Here is a 22030-nt window from a genome sequence, read left to right on the forward strand (position 1 = left end):
TGTGTAGGAAAGACTAGGAGAAACTAGAAATGTTGGCACTTTCTTTGCAAGCTTATTTTACAATATGTATCTTTTCCCAAGCTGCACACTTCAGCTGAAGTGCAAAGCAAATGGAAGTCTTTGGCACTCCACCTTTGCTCACCTACAGTCTATTTTGTCTTTGTTCCATTCCCTCAAAGAAAATTGAACTCATAAGAAAATAAATCAGAGATTCATCAGTTTAATTGGTGCATAAATTCAGTGTGACTCGCCATCTAGTGCAGGTTTAAGGCATAACATAATTACAGAGACAGTTTTAAGTCAAGGTGACAGTCTCCTAAAACACTTCAAAAGTAGTGGCATTTTATTTCTGTAAGCAGGCAAAAGTAACATAAAATTTACAGGAATCCAGACACAGATATTGAGAAAGGGACTGGCAAGTGAAATTTTAGAGATGAGATATGAGAGTCATTTATCTGCTGACAAAGTAGAGGACAAATATTCTAATGAAAAGCACTTCACTATCCCTTTACAAGAAAAGGAGGAACATAAAATAATATGGTAATTGGGATGTGTTCAAACAACCTATTTATTCAAGCTAGTTTGCATTAACTCATCCAGCATCACAAACTAGACAGCACCCAATAACTGTCTGGTTTTAAATGTATTTTCTTTCATTCCAGGTGACTGATTCCTTAGGTGTGCACCTGATTCTTTTCCCTCACCATCTGATAAAATATCATTTATCATGAGAACATTTATTAAATCCTGGATTCCTCAGTGTTTGTGGATTCTCAGGTCATCTTCCAGATCATTCCATGGAAACAACAGGCTTCGAACATCTCAGATTATTTCCTATTATGAATCTATAAACCAGTGTAAAAAGGAACTGCCAGAATATTTCAACTTTGCAAGTGATGTCTTAGATGAGTGGGCACGACTGGAAAAGGTAGTATTTGTCTTTTATTTTATAGACATTGAGTTCTAGTTTAACCCCAGCTGTCAACAAAGAACCACAGAGGCCCTGGATCACACACACATATAGATACACACAGTCTCCAGTGGGATGGAGAAGAGAATTAGAAGAAAAAAAATTAAAACCCATGGGTTGAGGAAAGAAGAGTTTAGGAACTGAAATAAAATAGAAAAAGATTAATAATAACTGTCACTATTGTAGAAGTATTAGTGGAAGCAGCAATGATGAAAAGGGAAGGAACAAAAAGAGAGAGCAACAAAGAAAACCCAGAAAAGACAAATGATGCACAACACAATTGCCCACTGCCAATGATCAAAACCCTCCCTGTCCCCAAAAAGCGATTGGCACCTCTCAACCAACTTCCTACCAGGGTATAAACTGAGCAGGACCTTCTGTGCTGTGGAATATCCCTTTGGAAAGTTCAGGTCAGCTGTTTTATGTCCTCTCCCAACTTTTCAAGAACTTCCTTGTTGGCAGAGTGTGAAAAACTGAAAAGTCCTTGATTTAGTTGTTGCTAAGCAGTGCTTACTCTATCCCAGGCAAAACCCGGACACAGTGGAACAAATCTCAAATGACAGTTTTACTAATGGATACTGGAGAATATTGGCACCATATTATTTTGTTTGTCAGAAAGATGAGTAGTTGCAAAGGGTGATTTATACTGAAGTGAAATCTTTTAAGGTTTGTCTTATTTTAATATCTTCTCACATGCTGTAGGATGGAAGAAAACCAGCAAATCCAGCTTTTTGGTGGGTCAATGATGAGGGACAGGAGGTGAAGTGGAGCTTTGAGGAGCTGGGCTCTCTGTCCAGGAAGGCAGCCAATGTACTGTCTGGGGCCTGTGGTTTGCAGAGAGGAGACAGAGTCATAGCAGTTCTGCCTCGTGTTCCTGAGTGGTGGCTCCTGAATGTGGCCTGCATGCGAGCAGGTGAGTGACTCCCTGACTTCTGGGTGCACAGAGAAAGCAAATACAGGGTACAAGCCATGTGTTAGAGCAGGGTGAAGAAAATGCAAACAGGAATGTTCTGTTGTGACCCCTACTACTGATCTTTTGCCTAGATGGAGAATTGGCAGCACCCACACAGGAACCACAGGGCCAGACATGGTCCAGTCAAATGGCATCCTCAGCTGAAGCCAGTCAGGGGTGCATGGCTGCAGCCTAAGGCCAGACTTGACCACATGCATTGTAAGGGAGCTGAATGTATAATGGAACAACTTATATAATTAGTGCCATTAATAATTCAATAGATCTATTTTGTTCTGCTTTTAAACTGCTAAACATCCATGATGGATAAAATCAGCATCAACAGAGAGACAAGATCAAGTATTTTTGGGAAATACTGAGTTTTCTCAATTGCTTCTTTCCAGGAATTGTCCTTATTCCAGGAACATCCCAACTAACAGCCAAGGACATCTCATACCGACTCCAGGCTTCAAAGGCCAAGTGTATCATTACCAGTGACACACTGGCCCCTGCAGTGGAATCTGTCCTGCCTGGCAGCCAGTTCCTGAAAAGTAAACTCATTGTAGGCCAAGGGAGCAGGGATGGGTGGCTGAACCTCAAAGAACTCCTTGAGTGAGTACCCAGCTCTTTCACCATCATGCCTGTGAGCTGAAGGGAGCTGTACCAGTCAGGTGACATTGCTGAGTTTTGGGGGAAATTTTCAAAATCCAAATGAGTTACATTTTTGCATCCCTCTGTCAACTCCCTGTTTTGTGATTACACTGGTAGTGGTTCGTCCAGTCCAGGTTTTGGGAGCCAAGTTCATGTCCTTCAGCTTCACTTAGCAGCCTGACAGCTTTTAGAATCTACCTGCTTCTACTCTGATCACCAGAAAAGTACACAGAGTTCTAAACGGATGTTAGGAGCTTGTCTGCCAGACCCCATTCTAGTGGCTCTTGATTAAATGGGAAAACACCCATTGCCAGCTCTTGGTGCTCAGTTTCTTCCCTTTACTATCCTGATAGCTCAGAGGATCTGAATTGTCCATCAGTCTCTTGAACATAAATGGTATCCTATTAGTAACAAGACCAATGTACTTGGCATAATAACCTTAGCTACTGATTTCAAGTTGGGGGTTGGTTTTTGCTTGTATGAGGCAGCCACTGATTTCTGGGTGCTGTTCCATAATCAACACCTGGAGTACCCTTGCTAAAACAGTTGCAGATAAAGTCACTGAAATATTCTGTAGGTGCTCAGATCTTAAAAGTTATGCCATACAGGGCTTACTCTTTACAAGCAAGATATATTCTCTAACTGCTCTTGCCTGTGTTACCATTTATTTAGTGCAGCAGTTTTGGTTTGCTGATTTGAGTTTCCTGGCCAATGCACCAATTATGGAGTGGGTTTAGTGCTGACCAAATGCCAGTGCACTCACTAGAAATTATTTACTCATTTCCTGCTGAGAGAAATGGATTAGGAGGAAGAGGGGAAAACAGGCTCAAAACTTTATTAACAAAATTGAAAGAAAAATTATAAGAAAATCAGAATAAACTTTCAGAACACTTCTCCCACACACACTTTTTTCCTTCCCACTGACAACACAGACAAAACCTGGGGCTTTCAATCAGTTTGCCACCTTTAGAATAGTCTTTCTTCAGTTCTCTTAGGGAGAGGAGTCTCTCTCTCGCCATGCTATGGAAACTTCTCCACAAGAAACAGTTCTCTCGTGGCTTCAATGTCACAGCGAATCAGCCACCCAGGAAAGGAAAAATCTGTTTGCCCCTCCCACGCCTTGCAACTTTCCCACAGCTGCTTTTCACGGGCCAAGCCAACTTATTGGGGTGCAATTTTAAGGATGAGCTGTTCTAGTATAGAAACAAAAGATCTTTTATCTCTGGGAACAGAGGTTTTCTGCTTCTATCCCTGGGGGCAAAGTTTCTCATCTCTGTCATGTCTCTGTTCAAACTTCTCATTGGATTACAGCTACTGCAACATCTGCTCATTTCAATACTTACAGTTGTGTTAGAATGCTACATCCCCCATGCACTTCTGTGAGTTACAGGGGAAAAGTGTGATGTATCAATTACATCTTCTCTATAGCCTTACAAAAGAATTTCAGCCCTAGACTAAGGTATCTCCTCAAATCCCCTGCCATCTAGAATTTGACTCCTTCTTCACTGACCTCAGAGTTCTGTTATGTATCCTCACCCTTTTCCTGAATTGGGAGAGAATTTGTGTTTGTAGGCTCGTTTGGATAAGCTCATCTCAAGTTTTATCAATTGAAACAGTTTTTACAGAGTCCTGCAGAGTTCAAAGGTTGATCTTGTCCAGGTTCTGCAATCGAGGAACCGCCGTGTCTCTGCTGACCGCGCGGTCCCTGCTGGCATTGTGCAAGTCAGGCTGGCTGCCCAAACCACCCCTGCACCTTTCCTTCATATGGAGTGCTGGGTAAAAAACCAAAACTGCTGCTGCTGCTCTTGCCCGTCTATCGGCAGCACAGCTGGCTAAAAGCGGCTAAGCAAAGCAAGTCCATTGTGAGTCACGCTGAGCCAGCCAGGCCGCGCGGTGCTGCCCCAGCCCTGCCCGTGTGGGCCGCGCAGTCCCAGCCCGGCCGCTCCAGGCCTCAGGGCCAGCGCCGGCCACAGGGCCGCTCCTAGTGCTGGTCCCAGACAAAACAAAGTTCATTTTGTGAGCCATGCCGTGATAGCCACGGTCTCAGCCGAGCAGGTTCGGTGGTGCCAGCACAGTCCTGGCAGCACGACCCGGCCATGGCAGCAACCCCAGCAGAAACCCTGGCTGAACCACGGGCCGAGCTGCGGGCCGAGCCCACCCGGCCACACCTGGCATGGGCTCCTCCAAACCAGAAGCCAAAAGAGCTTTCCCAGGCATTGTTCATTTTTAAATTATATTTTCCACAGAGGTATAACAAGCTCCTTTGAGTGCTTTAACCAGGTATCAGTCTTCTAAACTAGGCAGCTGACTGGTTCTGCCCAGTCCCCACAGGAAACCAGTTCTGCAGGTAGTGACTCCCTGCCCAACCAAAAACCAAACCTACATTAAACCAAGACAGTTGGTGAGATCATTCAGTTTGGGGACACTTTCCTGTTGAACTCCTAAACAATAAAAATGTTGCTCCCATGGTGGAAAACTGCATGTATTGACTGGAATATATAATTTCTTCTGAAGGGTTGCATCTGCTGACCATCAATGCGTCAAGACGAGGAGCCAAGACCCAATGCTTATCTATTTTACCAGTGGAACTACGGGCTTCCCAAAAATGGTGGAGCAGTCCCACAGCAGTTATGGCATTGGATTTGCAATCTCTGGCAGGTATTACCTTGCAGTTCCTCCAGGGTCCTGACTAAGTGATGTGACCAGCATTAAACTGAACATATGACCATAAAATTCCAGTAAATGTAGGAATTTCATGATTGCAGGACTTTGCATCCTTCTCATCTTGAAAATTAAAGGCTACCTTTCCCAAAACATTCTGAGTTGGAAGCTGGTAGTCAAGGGTCCAGAGAAGTAACTTGTTTAGTGTCCTGGAGAAATGAGCTGTGACTTAGCTGATAACTGCACCAGGTGGGGAAAAGGTAGTCCAGATGATCTGTCTGGGTTCTGCTCGAGATCCAGATTCTGCAGCTCAAGATAAAGATGTTTTGCACTTCTCATAAGAAAAATAAATGCTCAAAATATTAAGCAGGAGGGAATCAAGAGAATATTTAAGACTCTTCAACTCTCTCAAACTTTCTACAGAGCCCCACTTGCTGCCACTACATCTTCTAATGGAAGCCTCCTGCTGTGACCTGGGCCTGAGTCTCCCACATTCTCTGCAACATCTCTTTTATCTCTGCTTTTTCATCAGGTATTGGATGAACTTGACTCCTTCAGATATAATGTGGAATACCTCTGATACTGGCTGGGTAAAAGCAGCTTGGAGCAGTGTTTTTGCACCGTGGATCTGTGGATCCTGTGTCTTTGTACACCATATGCCCCAGTTTAAGTCAGAAGTTATTGCAGAGGTAAGCTTAACATTTTATACTGTGAAGTTTGTTTCCGTTTTACATAAGTGAAGGAAACAAACTGGGCTGCAGTCCATGGCTGCCACTACTCAGTAGCAGCAGGGATAATGCTTCCCAATCCCAAGGAATCATCTCTCCATTTGATGCCCCTTAAGTTCACGTAGCAGATGTTTTACCTCCTGGTTAGACCATGTGCCATGGCTTGAGTTTAGAGGACAATTGGAGGCAGATGCAGGATATAAAGATCTTGGGATAACTGCTGTGTTGTCCAAAATTGAACCTAAACCTCAATTCAGGTATGGACTTGCAGCTGCTTTGGGATTAGGCTGAGCATGGGCCAGTAACCAGAGTATGGCATAAACCTGAACTAAGGCTCTGTTTTCCTGAATTTTCAGTGAGTTGCCAGAGTTCCTACTCCTCCCCTAAGGCACTTGTTATGATTGTTGACTCCCCTCAACTTTGGCGTCTTTTGTTAATCACCTGTAGATTCAAAAGGTCAGACCCACTTTCGTTTCAGCACAATAACTTCCTCTTTTTCTAGACTCTCTCAAGATATCCCATCACCACCTTCTGCACGGCTCCCACCGCCTTCCGCATGCTGGTCCAACATGATGTGAGCAGGTACAGCAGGGAGGGGAGGGAGCCTGGGCTACACTGCTGGCACAGCTCTACATGGTTAGTTCCTTAGGTTCCTTAATTTTATTTCTTTTTTTTTTTTTTCTGTTAAATGCAATCTAAGTAGCTCAACTTGCTCTCAGTAAAGAAGGATCTCAGTTTTGAAACATGAGAATAATTAGCCACAGCGTAGGCTACTTGGGCTTCAGGACTGGGACTTTGAATAGACAGCACAGAGGAGACAAAGAAGGATTTTTAAGTTGTCCCTTCCTCTGAACTTAGGGTTCACAGTTCAATTTAAGTCAATGTTTTAGGCAGCACTGGATCAGGGACTTACTGATGCACCAAGGAGTTGTTCTGACATGTTTGAGAATGAAGGGAGCAGTTAGAGGAGTTTCACTTACTGAGAGCTATTTGGCAGCTGTTCCCACCAGTTTGTTACTCTGTAAAATCCCCAGTTTGTGAGAACTGGTTTGTAAGGAGTTTTCACATCTTTGGTAAGGTACTTACTTTTGTGACATAGGTCTTTCATCCTGACAAAAGCCAACCCAGGTTTAGCAGAGCTCAGACTCTGTGTGCCTATTCATCCTTCCTTTTGCTCTAGAAAATTCTCTCTGTTATATCTGATCTTAGATATTGGCACATAACTCAGATTTCCACACACATCTGATGTGCTTTTATGTCAGCCCTCCCAAGGAAACACTTTTGCTCATGAATTTTCCAGCAGAAAAACTTACTTCTAATGACACAGAGATAAACCATGTCATCTTCAGTGGCAACTCAAGCAATCTAGGAGTCTAGTCCAGGTGTAAATAATAGGATGATTATTGCCATTTCCAAAGGAGCTTATGAAGTTTTAGGTGTACTTTCTTGGAAAGCTGAGTGAGGATTTTCTGTTAAATCTATTTGTTGTTCTTTTTAAGATTATTATTTTATTTGCTCTTCCTCTCAAGATACAAGTTCCCGAGTCTGAAACACTGTGTAACTGGAGGGGAAGCACTAAATCCTGAAGTGTTGGCAAAGTGGAAAATCCAGACAGGGCTGGATATCCATGAAGGTTATGGCCAGACCGAAACAGTAAGTTTGCAATAAATGTAATTACATTTATTAATTTATTATTAGAAGCCTTCACCATCTTTACTGCAAAAACAGAACTGAAATAGAATATTTGCTCTGGCTGTCAATTTGTCCTGTCTGTGGATTTAATGAAAAATATGAAAGCAGCTCACATCCAGACTCTGATGTTCTCAAGAACAGCAGTGTTTTGGTCCTGATTCAGCCCTTGTCGCAACAAAGTCACAAAGATGAGTCCTGTCTAGTGAAAACAATAATAACATTGGCAAGACCTTGCAAGAATTTAAACAATCTTTTACAAATCTCTTCTGCAGGTGACAATCTGTGCCAATATGAAAGGAATGAAAATTAAACCTGGCTCTTTGGGAAGAGCTGTTCCCCCTTATGATGTGCAGGTACGTGGAGATGTGGCAGCTGTGGGCAGAACAGGGAGGCAGTGCTGCCTGTGTCCCTTCTGTGCCCTGCACTGAGCTGGAGCAGATGTTGCTCTGAGCTGATCAAAGCCCTGCTGTGTCTGTCCTTTGTGCAGATCGTAGATGAGCAGGGCGCTGTTGTGCCTGCAGGAGAAGAGGGCACCATTGGTGTGCGAGTGCAGCCCACGCGACCCTTCTGTATGTTCTCCCAGTACTTGGTGAGCCTGCCTTGCTGTGTCTGTGTCTGCTGAGAGACTTGCCAGGGAACCAGGGCAAAGTCCTGCCAGGAGCAGAATTCCAGGCAGGATCTTCAGAAGGTCTCACTGGGTTACTTGAGGACTTTGAGCCTGATCAGTGCATAGTTCCAGGAACAGACTGACTGACAGAGCCAGGGGATGGATACCTTGTTCCAGATATGTGCCAGGCAGTTGCCATGCACTTCATGTTCCAAGCATCACTCTTTTCCCTCTATTCCATTCCTGTCTTTGGTTAAACAGTATTGAAGAAAGCACATAAATTCTTCTCTTATACATCAAAAGCTCAGGGAGGCTTTCCCAGGCACAGGTATTTTATTCCCTCATATCACTGTCTGAGTGCCCCCATTCCAGCAGTCACTGCAGTCAGAGAAACCTTTGTACAGGTGCCTGTCACACAAGATCAACAGCACAAACACCAGCTATAGCAAATCCCTCACATGTAGATAACCATATGGCTCTGAGGTAATGACACACATAATCAAACACTACTTTTCAAATGGGGATGCTCTACGCGCTGAAAGCAGAGCCAGGTTAAGAAAACACACCATAAGAGGAGATATTTTGGTTCAGGTCAAAGATCCATCTATGCAGCTGTTCATCTGTGGTGGTAGTGCTGAGGTGCAGGACATTCTTAAGAAAATAATAGAACCAAGCAAACCTAAAGATATTCTCCCCTGTATTGTACCAGTCACATTCAATAGGCTTTGGGGAACCTACCTATGTTTTAAATCCTTTTCTGAACCCCCATAATATTGGTATACTTGTAGCATTCTCATACATCAACCTGCGCAAAGCTGTTTTTCACTATGTCATAAAAACCTTTACATTCAATACTGTTACTTTAGGTTTTCACTATGTGTTCTTTTGTCAGAGTGTTTTTCCTGTGTGACCAAGAGGTTACACTGGACTCGTATGTCCTAAAGGTCAGATAATGCTTTTCCTTCAGGTCACCTCATTTGTGTTTGGTTTCACAGTTAAGAGGAGAAAGTTTCCTTTGTCTGGAAGTTATTTTGGCAATGATAAATCATTTCCCTGAACAGAGTGGACTACATATTTTAACCATTTCCTGTGGTGGATGGGCATTTTGATAGAGCATGGCCTTTTCTCTAAAGTAGAACAGAAATCTACTTTAAAAGTGCTTTTGTTCATTTCATATGTCGCCACAACAAAGCTGCTAATGTGGCACTGATTATTTAGTTGAAAATATAAAACAGTATTGAACACACTCATTTTGAGAACAATTGTTCGCTTTTTTGCAGTTCATTCACTGCAAAATAAATGCATTAAAATTCACTAACAATAAGATACTTTTTTGAAAATGTTTGATTGTTGCCAGGATAATCCAGAGAAAACTGCTGCCTCTGTGCGTGGAGACTTTTATCTCACTGGAGACAGAGGCACTATGGATGAAGAGGGATATGTCTGGTTTGTGGGAAGAGCTGATGATATCATTAATTCTGCTGGGTAAGGCGTTTCCTTTTAGAGTTGCTCATGAGATACAGCCTGGAAAGACCAATGGACTGGTGCATGCTGCTGGGGCTGATCTTTGTGCTCCCCCAGGTACCGCATTGGCCCCTTTGAAGTGGAGAGTGCATTGGTTCAGCACCCAGCAGTCTCAGACGTGGCTGTTGTCAGCAGTCCCGATCCAGTGAGAGGGGAGGTAAAACAAAACAGAAAAGAGATGTAAAATAATGGCCTTTATTCTAAACATCAGCAACCCCATATGTACTAGGCTTCCTTGGAATTCAGTATGTTGTAGATTTTTGAAATTAAGTGGGCTAATTTTTTAAAAATCCATATCTTAGTAGATCTTACAATATCAGAATTATTTCTTTGTTTGCAGGGTTTTGATGTGAAAAGTAGTTTGGCATTTTGGATTAATAATGACATGTTTATGTCCAAGCAATGAAATTTCAATTATTCATAATTTTGTCACTTAGTGCACTGTAGCAATGACATCCAGAGTGTTTAAATTTTGTTTTGTATTTTCCAACTGTGCAACACTTCTTTGAGCAACTGGGGTGAGATTTTAATCTCTTTTTATTTTCTGTACTAGAACTTCTTGAAAGTTTAATAATGTACAAAGTTAAGAAAAAAAGTGGAAAATAGCAAAACATTTTCTGCTGCAGAATGGGTCCCTCATAGCACAGCAGTTGATAACAAACAGCTAATGAAAAGGGAAATTAAAGAAAAATACCACATTTTGCCATTCTGAATTTTGACACTCGCTTTTCACAACACATGTATTCCCATGTTGCCACCTCTGGAACTTAATGGAATCTCTTCCCTCTTGTGGCACAGGTGGTCAAAGCTTTCATTGTTTTAGCTCCTGCTTTTGTGTCACATGATCCAGAAAAATTAATTCATGAGCTTCAACAACATGTCAAGAAGGTGACTGCACCATACAAGTACCCAAGGAAGGTAAGTACAGCCCAGAGAGACAGGCTCTCCCATTGTACCAGAAACAGAACATTTCTCATCCTGCCTCATCTCTTTTTCAACAGTATTCTGACAAACACTGCAACCAGAGTTAGATAAAATAAAAGTAGATGACAGGGTGTGTTGCAGCTGTAGCCTTGGGTTGGCTGTATGCACCCAGAGGGAGGCAATGATCATGGAATTTTACTTCATGAGGAGCCAGGCTTTTTTCATGGACTACAAGGTTCTCACAGCAGCTCTAATGGTCAAGGGATCCTATTCTAACCAGTTCTACCTTGAGCTCTCCTCTGACACAGCCACATCAAAACAGAAGTTCCTACAGTGGGTTGGAATCCATCTCTTCTCACTAGGACAGACATTAGTAACTCCCTGTCCTGAAAGCTGAAGCACTCAGCTCCTAGAGGTCATGGTACATCTCCCTGCAAGTACTGTCTGTGCAGTAGCTACAAGGTTTAATAAGGAATTTCACCATTCCAGCCATGGCTGTGCAGCTTTCCATCTGTTTATCCCCTGCTATTCCATGGTAAAAGTGTTTTCACAATTTTTTGTTACACCTGGGAAATGAACCACAAGTTGTTTGGCTACAGGGAGCATTTTTGCCTTTCAGGTGGAGTTTGTTCAGGAGCTGCCAAAGACAGCTACTGGGAAAATCCAGAGAAAGGTTCTGAAGAACAAAGAGTGGGCAAGAGAACGACAACAGTAAGAGTGAACTGGAAAACGAGGAGAGAAATTCTCCATCACGTATGCCAGCCATAACACATGACACAGAGCAGGTGGTCATGATCCAAAGCAGAACGAGAACATTGGGAAAAACAAACTGTGGAAGAAAAAGGAGAAAACATTCTTGAGGCTATGTGGTATTGGAACCATTTTTTGCCATCAATGTATACATTTTCAGAAGAAAGGAAATGCAAGTAATTCAAAGTGTGGAATGGGAGAGAGAAAGACTCATGTGCATACAGAGTTCTAATTTTTTTTACTGCAATTTGTATAAACATCTTCCTTTTTAAAAAATGGGTGGAACTATGAGGCTTTGAAAATTACAAATAAATGAGAAGTAAATTAAAGGATATTTCTCTTGAGGTGGGTATCAGCAATAATTAACATCCAAAACCTACCACTGTAACATTCTCAAATTCTTTCAGGGTGGAAGGAAAAAGACATTTTAATGCTTCTCTTCAGCATGATGAATTTGTGATCTACTTAAATGGTTAAACTGGAGGGAAAAGTGCTTTAGGTTAAGGTGCAAATTATGTACAATTAACAATGGTGTAAATGATTACAAGAAAAAAGTTACTCCACAGAAGGAGTTGTACTGCTTGATCTGTTATGTGCTGCATTCTCTTTCCATTACTCCAGAAGAAGAAAGCAATAAAGTCAGAAGGGTTTCACTCCATAACCTTTATGAAGGAATGGTCAGGTTTCACATCTCCAGGGAACAGCTGATCTTTACAGTGCCTCATATGGGAAGCATGTCCTGAAAGGTGAGTGAAATGAATGAAGAGGATCTGCCCCAGCAGCTCTCAGTCTCTCCTGAGTACAGCAGACAGGTCAGGAAAATGTTATTTATCTGAACTTCTCACATTGATGATCACTCAGCAAAGCAAATGGTATTAAGTCAGGAATAATAATTTCTGATTCTCCCTACTCATTCTGAGAACTTTGCCATTACTGGGTCTTTTCCTCAGTTTTCTGTCTTCATTTTCATTTCTACATTTGCAGGTGAGAAAGTGGTAAAAACTTGAAGGCTCTCACAGTCTTCCTGGTGTACGTTTTTGTAGAGCACTCTGGAATCCTAAACTTCAAATGTGCCATCTTGTCAGTCTTGAATATCATTTCCCTAAATATTCCTAAATACTATGTCCCTCCTCCTTCTCTCATAGTCTATTGTGTAGATTTTGTCATTGTAATGCTCTGGAATACACAAGTTACAGCTAAATCACAGAATTAAGAGCAGACTGAGAAAGGAAAAACATCTTCCTAAGTGATTAAGGCTTGTTTACAGCTGCCACAATGTCCAAGGAGTGTGGAGAGCACCTTGAATTTCTGTTGCTTTTGACAAAATATCTGTTTTTGGGGGGGGAAATCTGCAGATATCACTGAAAAGATTAAGTTGTGTTAAGCTCAGGTATTTGTACTAATTTGCCTGGTAGGCAGATTAAATATTACTGTATAAGGTTCTGCTAAGCAATAAGGCAATAGTTCCAGTGTTAAATAAGTAACTTTTTCTTAAGGAATAGAATTTGACCAATGCTGAGATCCGTGCATCAAAGATGTGAGAACAGTTACAATTGAAGACATGGGACAAGGGGTAACAGACTACAAAATGAGCTTTAAAACTGGGGCAAAAGGCAAAACTTTGCAGCTTCACTCAGGCCACAAAACTTCCCCAGGAAAAAGTGTTTTATTCCCAGTTTACCTGTGATTTTCTAATGGAAGAGGGCATCTGCAGCAAGCAAATGTAGCACCTCTCTGCCTGGGAAGATCATGGAGCAGATTCTCCTAGAAGATGTGCTGAGGCATGGAAAAGAGAAGTAGGTGTTGCAGGCAAGCAGTGTGGAAATCAAATTTGGGGGCCTGCGTAAGGGATTACTGAAGTGAAAGTTCTTGGGATGCATGCAGTGAATGGACATATGAGTCAGCAGCTGGTGGAGCTAAAGGCATGAGAATGTTGGTGAAAGTTGGGAAATATTCTTCAACTCCATAGGAAAGGGAAGGAATGGAGAGTCAGCTAGGGAATGCTTTGATGAAAGAAGCAGGGATATTCTTCTAATGCAAACATTAACATCTGATGTTGTGTTTGAGGAAGGAAAGTTGTGGGCAATTAACAGCCCCGAAGAACACATCAAAACTATGCAAGGATCGGCTGAGACACAGACAAGGTGCCAGATTAATAAAGGACATTAAGTCCTCAGAACATAGAAGGGAAAAAATACAAGAAAGCAGGATGGGGAACTTCACATTTATTTGGACCATTCAAACCATCAGTCTGGCAGTGGCCTGAGTGACTTCAATGAATAACCCATCAGCTCATAACTGCATTGTCTGGATCATCTCAAGATTTGTTTGTTTTGTTCATTCCTGTTGTTGTCATTGTTGCAGGATTCATAACAACAACTCTGCTAATTTTATTAACCTCAAGATGACTGTGCTTATTCCTTCTGCATACTGCAATGTTAAATACTCACATCACAAAAATACAGATAACATGACACAGAATGAGGGTGTGTGTTCAAACAACCTGTTTATTCAAGCCAGTTTGCATTCATTTATCCAACATCATACATGGGACGGCATCCAATAACTGGATTGGTTTAAATGTATTTTCTTTCATTACAGGTGTCTGATTCCTTTGGTGTACGCCTGATTCTTCCTCTCACTGTCTGATAAATCATTTATCATGAGAACATTTATTAAATCCTGGATTCCTCAGTGTTTGTGGACTCTCAGGTCACCTTCCAGATCATTCCATGGAAACAACAGGCTTCTTACATCTCAGATTATTTCCTACTATGAATCTATAAACCAGTGCAAAAAGGAACTGCCAGAGTATTTCAACTTTGCAAGTGATGTCTTAGATGAGTGGGCACGATTGGAAAAGGTAGTATTTGTCTTTTACTTTATAGGCATTTTGCTGTTCACCCCAGCTGTCAACAAAGAACCACAGAGCTCCTGGTAACACACACACACACACATACAGAAACACACATCCAGTGGGACAGGGAGGAGAATCAAGAGGAAAAAAAGGTAAAACCCATGGGTTGAGGAAAGAACCGTTTAATGATTGAAAAGTTATAATAATAATCATTATTATATTAGTAGCAGTAGTAGTAGCTCACTTTTCACTGATTGATGCCCAGCCCATCCCCAGATACCTCCCAAAAACTTCTCCCCAGGGTATTGTTGGCAGAGTGTGGAAAGTCCTTGACTTACAGTAAGCACTGCTTAGGAACAACTAAAACATCAGTGTGTTGGCAACAGGAGACTCATCTTAAATTCATAAACCACAGCACTTTACCAGGACTTAGTAAGAAAATTTACTCTATTCCAGTCAAAATGAGGACATAGTGGAACAAATTTCTCATGATACCACATTGGTACTGCGCAGTATTAGCTGCAGAGTGAAAGCAGAAATACAGGTGTCACTCTAAGAGAGTGGTTGCCAGGGATGATTTGATTAGTTATGAGTTATTTTGTATTGAAGTGAAATCTTTTAAGGTTTGTCTTGTTTTAATATCTTCTCACATGTTGTAGGATGGAAGAAAACCAGCAAATCCAGCTTTTTGGTGGGTCAATGATGAGGGAGAGGAGGTGAAGTGGAGCTTTGAGGAGCTGGGCTCTCTGTCCAGGAAGGCAGCCAATGTACTGTCTGGGGCCTGTGGTTTGCAGAGAGGAGACAGAGTCATAGCAGTTCTGCCTCGTGTTCCTGAGTGGTGGCTCCTGAATGTGGCCTGCATGCGAGCAGGTGAGTGACTCCCTGACTTCTGGGTGCACAGAGAAAGCAAATACAGGGTACAAGCCATGTGTTAGAGCAGGGTGAAGAAAATGCAAACAGGAATGTTCTGTTGTGACCTCTACAACTGATCTTTTGCTAGATGGAGAATTGGCAGCACCCACACAGGAACCACAGGGCCAGACATGGTCCAGTCAAATGGCATCCTCAGCTGAAGCCAGTCAGGGGTGCATGGCTGCAGCCTAAGGCCAGACTTGACCACATGCATTGTAAGGGAGCTGAATGTATAATGGAACAACTTATATAATTAGTGCCATTAATAATTCAATAGATCTATTTTGTTCTGCTTTTAAACTGCTAGACATCCATGATGGATAAAACCAGCACCAACAGAGAGACACGATCAAGTATTTTTGGGAAATACTGAGTTTTCTCAATTGCTTCTTTCCAGGAATTGTCCTTATTCCAGGAACATCCCAACTAACAGCCAAGGACATCTCATACCGACTCCAGGCTTCAAAGGCCAAGTGTATCATTACCAGTGACACACTGGCCCCTGCAGTGGAATCTGTCCTGCCTGGCAGCCAGTTCCTGAAAAGTAAACTCATTGTAGGCCAAGGGAGCAGGGATGGGTGGCTGAACCTCAAAGAACTCCTTGAGTGAGTACCCAGCTCTTTCACCATCATGCCTGTCAGCTGAAGGGAGCTGTACCAGTCAGGTGACATTGCTGAGTTTTGGGGAAATTTTCAAAATCCAAATGAGCTACATTTCTCTGTCGACTTGCAGCATTGTGATTTCATTGCATTAATTACAGATTCATGCAGCCCAGGTTTTGTGAGCCAAGTTTAGGTACTTCAACTTCTTCTTTTTCCTCAGCCTTGTGATTCAGAGTTTAATGTAACAAGCAAAATGGGTTCTCTAACTTTTCCTTGTGATATATAATGCAACTATTTCTTTAGTAAGATTATATAATTTGGGGCAACTTTCCTGTGTACTCCTAAACAATAAAAATACTGACTGCCTGATGGGAAACTGCATGTATTGACTGGAATATATGATTTCTTCTGAAGGATTGCATCTGCTGACCATCAATGTGTCAAGACAAGGAGCCAAGACCCAATGATAGTGTATTTTACGAGTGGAACTACAGGCTACCCAAAAATGGTGGTGCATTCCCACAGCAGTTATGGCATTGGATTTGCAATCTCTGGCAGGTATTACCTTGCGGCTCCTCCAGGGTCTAACTAAGTGATGTGATCAGCATTAAACTGAACATATGACCATAAAATTCCAGTAAATGTAGGATTTGCAACTTCCTCATCATTCCCTCTCATGGTAAAACCCTTGTGATTCAAAGCTTCTTGAAGGCCCAGTTGAGCTCATCATGTGCAGAGTTGTGTCCCTTGCAGAGCTGAAAGCAGAGGAGCAATAAGGAAAGTGTTTCTACAGCCACACCAGAGCAAGTCAAGCACTCTCAGGTTGGGCCAAGCTTCCCTGAGAACCAAAGCAACCTTAGGCCATTTCATTATAACTTAAAAGTTACACTTCAGGTTAAATCTGTGGCTTGGTACTGATTTCATTTTCCTGAAAGGTTTTTTATCTCTGTTTTTTCATCAGGTATTGGATGAACTTGACTCCTTCAGATATAATGTGGAATACCTCTGATACTGGCTGGGCAAAATCAGCCTGGGGCAGTGTTTTTACACCATGGATCTGTGGATCCTGTGTCTTTGTACACAATATGCCACAGTTTAAACCAGAAGTTATTGCAGAGGTGAGTAATCTCCACATCCCAAGCAATGCAAAAGTACCAGAATGCCTATTCTTCTTCCAAGCTGTTTTTCAAAGCCACTCAGCTGGGTGATTCTCCTCAATATTGGCCTCTCGTATGGGACAGAAACTAAAACCTTCCCAAGAGTAATGTTGGGAAAGCTCTGGTCTAGTTCCCCGTCACCCATTAGGCTTGAGCCTGGAACAGGGACATCTTAGAAAACCAAGAAAACCCCTTAATTCCAATTACTGCTCTCATTGGTCCTTCATTTAAATGAGTGATTTGTTGGACAGAAAGTTCCATATTTTCTACAGGAATTGGACTGCCTGGTACAGCATTTTTATGGTTTTCATCATGCAGACATTTGAGCATGTAAATTTTGTTAATCGCCTGTAGATTCACAAGGTCAGATCAAGCATTACACTTTATTTTCAGCACAATAACTTCCTCTTTTTCTAGACTCTCTCAAGATATCCCATCACCACCTTCTGCACGGCTCCCACCGCCTTCCGCATGCTGGTCCAACATGATGTGAGCAGGTACAGCAGGGAGGGGAGGGAGGCTGGGCTACCCTGCTGGCACAGCTCTGCATGGTTAGTTCCTTGGGTTCCTTAATTTATTTTTTCTGTTAAATGCAATCTAAGTAGCTCAACTTGCTCTCAGTAAAGAAGGATCTCAGTTTTGAAACATGAGAATAATTAGCCACAGCGTAGGCTACTTGGGCTTCAGGACTGGGGCTTTGAATAGACAGCACAGAGGAGACAAAGGAGGATTTTTAAGTTGTCACTTCCTCTGAACTTAGGGTTCACAGTTCAATTTAAGTCAATGTTTTAGACAGCACTGGATCAGGGACTTACTGGTGCACCATGGAGTTGTTCTGACATGTTTGAGAAGGAAGGGAGCAGTTAGAGGAGTTTCACTTACTGAGAGTTATTTGGCAGCTGTTCCCACCAGTTTGTTACTCTGTAAAATCCCCAGTTTGTGAGAACTGGTTTGTAAGGAGTTTTCACATCTTTGGTAAGGTACTTACTTTTGTGACATAGGTCTTTCATCCTGACAAAAGCCAACCCAAGTTTAGCAGAGCTCAGGCTCTGTCTTCCTATTTATCCTTTCCTTCAGTCTAAAGTGTACTTGGAAAGTCGAGGAAGTCTGCTCAGTTAAGGTTGTTCACTGCTCATTTTAGGAGTTAAGAGAATTATTTCATTTGCTCTTCCCCTCAAGCTACAAGTTCCCGAGTCTGAAACACTGTGTAACTGGAGGGGAAGCACTCAATCCTGAAGTGTTTGAAAAGTGGAAAATCCAGACAGGGCTGATTATCCACGAAGCTTATGGCCAGACTGAAACAGTATGTTTGCATTAATTCTTGCAGTATATCCATTCAAAGGTAACAAAACCAAAACCACAATATCCTTGATTAATCAATGGGAAAGGTGAGAATCATTTCTATGACTAAAATTTTAAAAAAAAAAATACTTTGTATAATTATGATTGTATAATTCCAGAATAAGCAAGCTCCATATTTTAATGGTTTACATCCCTGCAAAAACCATGCCAGACACACTTCAAACAAAATAAATTGTAGGAGATCTCTTTGTCATCTTTACTTTAAAAAAGCCTGAAAAAATAACTTGCTCAAGCTATCAATTAGGCCTGTCTGAGGTTTTAATGGCAAATATTAAAACAGCTCACATCGCAGACTTCTCTGTAAGTGAACATTAACAAAACTATTAAGAGCCAGATCTCAGGTCTTCTCTCATTTTGCCCTTGAAATCGTCCCAAATTAATTGTCCCATTATGGAAATACAATCTGTAATAATTTCACATCTGCTGTTCTGCAAAGTCAAGTGTTTGCAGGACAACCACTGGCTCAGACTCAACAAAACCAAGCTCACAGGTCTGACGTGAAGTGCCTCGCAACCCCTCTCTGATGTTCTAAAGAACCACAGGGCTTTGGTCCTAATTCAACCCTTGTCACAGCAAAGTCACAAAGACGAGTCCTGTCTAGTGCAAACAATAATAATATTGGCAAGACATTGCAACAATTTAAACAATCTTTTACAAATCTCTTCTGCAGGTGACAATCTGTGCCAATATGAAAGGAATGAAAATTAAACCTGGCTCTTTGGGAAGAGCTGTTCCCCCTTATGATGTGCAGGTACGTGGAGATGTGGCAGCTGTGGGCAGAACAGGGAGGCAGTGCTGCCTGTGTCCCTTCTGTGCCCTGCACTGAGCTGGAGCAGATGTTGCTCTGAGCTGATCAAAGCCCTGCTGTGTCTGTCCTTCGTGCAGATCGTAGATGAGCAGGGCGCTGTTGTGCCTGCAGGAGAAGAGGGCACCATTGGTGTGCGAGTGCAGCCCACGCGACCCTTCTGCCTGTTCTCCCAGTACTTGGTGAGCCTGCCTTGCTGTGTCTGTGTCTGCTGAGAGACTTGCCAGGGAACCAGGGCAAAGTTCTGCCAGGAGCAGAATTCCAGGCAGGATCTTCAGAAGGTCTCACTGGGTTACGTGAGGACTTTGAGCCTGATCAGTGTGTGGTAGTGCTGAGGTGCAGGACATTCTTAAGAAAACAGTGGAATCAGGCAGACTTAAAGATATTCTCTCTTGCAATTGAACTATCATAATGAATGAGCTTTGGGGGACCTATGTTTTTAATCCTTTCCATAATATTTGGATAGTTGTAGCATCCTCGAACAACTTGTAAAATGTAATTGCTCACTATGGGATAGGAAACTTCTGCAAGTTCAGTACTGTAACTTCTAGTTTTCACTATGTCTTCTGTTGTCAAAGCGTTTTCCTATGTAACCAGGAGGTTACACTGGATGTAGAGGTCCTAGAGGTCAATGCAAATAATGAAGTTTTTCTTGCAGGTGACCTCATTTGAGTTTTGCTCCTGTCAGCTAAGAGTAAAAAGTTTCTTTTGACAGGAGGTTATTGAGGCAACCCCCGAAACAATAAATCATTTCCCTGAACAGAGTGGGTTACACATTTTTGTGGGTTACACATTTTTTGTGATGGATGGGCAGTTCGATAGAGCATGACCTTTTCTTTCTAGAACAAAAATCTCTACATACACTCTTTAGTGTGTAGTGTTCTTTTCCACCTGTCACATACTTCAGGCATCAAACTGCTAATTAACATGACTCTTAGTTAACTTCTAGTTAACTTTTAGTTGGTGATATAAAACAGTATTGAACACACTCATTTTGAGAAGAACTTTAAAAATTATTTTTATCATTTTCAGCATCACTGGAAAGGAAATGCAGTGCATTTCACTAATAATGAGACACCTTTTCTGAAATGTTTGATTGTTGCCAGGATAATCCAGAGAAAACTGCTGCCTCTGTGCGTGGAGACTTTTATCTCACTGGAGACAGAGGCACTATGGATGAAGAGGGATATGTCTGGTTTGTGGGAAGAGCTGATGATATCATCAATTCTGCTGGGTAAGGTGTTTCCTTTTAGAGCTGCTCATGAAATGCAGCCTGGAAAGACCAATGGGCTGGTGCATGCTGCTGGGGCTGATCTTCGTGCTCCCCCAGGTACCGCATTGGCCCCTTTGAAGTGGAGAGTGCATTGATTCAGCACCCAGCAGTCTCAGAAGTGGCTGTTGTCAGCAGTCCTGATCCAGTGAGAGGGGAGGTAAAACAAAACAGAAAAAACATGTAAAAGAATGACCTTTCTTGTAATATCTTGGCAGATTGTAGAATATCAGAATTATTTCTTTGTTTGCAGGTTTTGATGTGGATTTCGGACTGATAATTATATGTTTTTGTCTGAGCCATGAAATTTCTATTATTTCTCATTTACCACTAAGCATATAGTGGCAATGATATCCAGAGTGTTTAAATTTTGTTTTATATTTTCCAACTTCGCGAAATTTCTTTGAGCAACAGGGTCAAGATTTTTAGCTTTAATAGAATATAATGTTAAGGGGGAAAAAAAGCTGGAAATATGGAAAAAATTCTCTGCTCTAGAATGGGACAGCACAGCAGTTGATAACAAACAGCTAATGAAAAGGGAAATTAAAGAAAAAGATCACATTTTGCCATTCTGAATTTTGACACTCACTTTTCACAACACATGTATTCCCATGTTGCCACCTCTGGAAGTTAATGGAATCTCTTCCTTCTTGTGGCACAGGTGGTCAAAGCTTTCATTGTTTTAGCTCCTGCTTTTGTGTCACATGATCCAGAAAAATTAATTCATGAGCTTCAACAACATGTCAAGAAGGTGACTGCACCTTACAAGTACCCAAGGAAGGTAAGTACAGCCCAGAGAGACAGGCTCTCCCATTGTACCAGAAACAGAACATTTCTCATCCTGCCTCATCTCTTTTTCAACAGCATTCTGCCTAACACTGCAACCAGAGTTAGATAAAATAAAAGTAGATGACTGTAGTAGGGTGTGTTGCAGCTGTAGCCTTGGGTTGGCTGTGTGAGCTCGAAAGTGCCTGGAGGGAGGCAATGGTCATGAAATATTATTTCATGAGGAGCCGGTCTTTCTTTCATGGACTACTGGGGTTTTCACAGCAGCTCAAAAGGCATTCAGTCAGCTTGTCATCATACCAGCCCTTGCTTTCCATCCTTTTACCTCCAACCATAATGAAAGTGTGTCTTTCCTTCAACTGAGAATTTAACCAGAATTTTTTTACCTTTCAGGTGGAGTTTGTTCAGGAGCTGCCAAAGACAACTACTGGGAAAATCCAGAGAAAAGTTCTAAGGAGCAAAGAGTGGGCAAACATATAAAATGAGCAAGTGTCATCTGGAGAACAAGGAGAGAAATATTCCATTACCTGTACCAACCATAACACAACATCCAACATGGCATGTGTTTATGATTCAGAGCACATTGGAAACATTGGGAAGATCAAACTGTGAAAGAAAAATAGAAAACACTCATGTGGCTTGAGGATATGTGCTATTGGAACCACTTTTGCCATTGACCTACAAATTTTCTGAAAGAAGGATTTGCAAGTTATTCAGAGTGTGGAATGGCAAAGAGAAAGAACAGACCCAAGTGCATACAAAGATTTAATTTTTTTACTGTATATAAACGTATCTAGTAAAAAACATATAAACACATATAAGC

At 41.9% G+C, this 22030-nt stretch overlaps 2 protein-coding genes across 4 annotated transcripts; both read left to right on the forward strand.

Annotated features, from left to right (window-relative positions):
* Positions 1–597: 597 nt before the first annotated feature.
* On the forward strand, positions 598–12710 carry LOC117004094 (acyl-coenzyme A synthetase ACSM4, mitochondrial-like). Of its 2 annotated transcripts, XM_033074579.1 has the most exons (13): positions 598–928; positions 1673–1883; positions 2324–2531; positions 5085–5228; positions 5764–5920; positions 6462–6541; positions 7489–7612; positions 7924–8004; positions 8139–8240; positions 9616–9743; positions 9840–9939; positions 10581–10700; positions 11326–12710. In XM_033074579.1, the coding sequence occupies exons 1-13, from the start codon at positions 728–730 to the stop codon at positions 11419–11421; spliced, it is 1752 nt and encodes a 583-aa protein (XP_032930470.1). In that variant the 5' UTR covers positions 598–727; the 3' UTR covers positions 11422–12710. The 2 variants fall into 2 exon arrangements, with proteins under 2 accessions (XP_032930470.1, XP_032930471.1); XM_033074580.1 differs by lacking the exons at positions 7489–7612; positions 8139–8240; positions 9616–9743; ... (1 more) ...; positions 10581–10700; positions 11326–12710.
* Positions 12711–14027: 1317 nt separating this feature from the next.
* On the forward strand, positions 14028–21953 carry LOC117004095 (acyl-coenzyme A synthetase ACSM3, mitochondrial-like). 2 transcript variants are annotated; one of them, XM_033074581.1, is made up of 13 exons: positions 14028–14319; positions 14973–15183; positions 15623–15830; positions 16242–16385; positions 16789–16945; positions 17402–17481; positions 18164–18287; positions 19017–19097; positions 19232–19333; positions 20258–20385; positions 20482–20581; positions 21083–21202; positions 21601–21953. In XM_033074581.1, exons 1-13 carry the CDS (start codon positions 14119–14121, stop codon positions 21685–21687), a joined length of 1743 nt encoding a protein of 580 aa, XP_032930472.1. In that variant the 5' UTR covers positions 14028–14118; the 3' UTR covers positions 21688–21953. The 2 variants fall into 2 exon arrangements, with proteins under 2 accessions (XP_032930472.1, XP_032930473.1); XM_033074582.1 differs by lacking the exons at positions 18164–18287; positions 19232–19333; positions 20258–20385; ... (1 more) ...; positions 21083–21202; positions 21601–21953.
* Positions 21954–22030: the final 77 nt, after the last annotated feature.

Source organism: Catharus ustulatus, chromosome 16, assembly GCF_009819885.2.
Source record: "Catharus ustulatus isolate bCatUst1 chromosome 16, bCatUst1.pri.v2, whole genome shotgun sequence".
In the NCBI taxonomy this organism is placed as follows: domain Eukaryota; kingdom Metazoa; phylum Chordata; class Aves; order Passeriformes; family Turdidae; genus Catharus; species Catharus ustulatus.

Bases quoted from the DNA above. Each gene is read 5' to 3' on its own strand.
- LOC117004095 (XM_033074581.1), top strand. From the start codon at position 14,119: ATGAGAACATTTATTAAATCCTGGATTCCTCAGTGTTTGTGGACTCTC. The intron at 18,288-19,016 runs GTATGTTTGCAT...TCTCTTCTGCAG, and splicing joins CTTATGGCCAGACTGAAACA to GTGACAATCTGTGCCAATAT. The intron at 20,386-20,481 runs GTAAGGTGTTTC...GTGCTCCCCCAG, and splicing joins GATATCATCAATTCTGCTGG to GTACCGCATTGGCCCCTTTG.
- LOC117004094 (XM_033074579.1), top strand. From the start codon at position 728: ATGAGAACATTTATTAAATCCTGGATTCCTCAGTGTTTGTGGATTCTC. The intron at 6,542-7,488 runs GTACAGCAGGGA...CTTCCTCTCAAG, and splicing joins GTCCAACATGATGTGAGCAG to ATACAAGTTCCCGAGTCTGA. The intron at 10,701-11,325 runs GTAAGTACAGCC...TTTGCCTTTCAG, and splicing joins CATACAAGTACCCAAGGAAG to GTGGAGTTTGTTCAGGAGCT.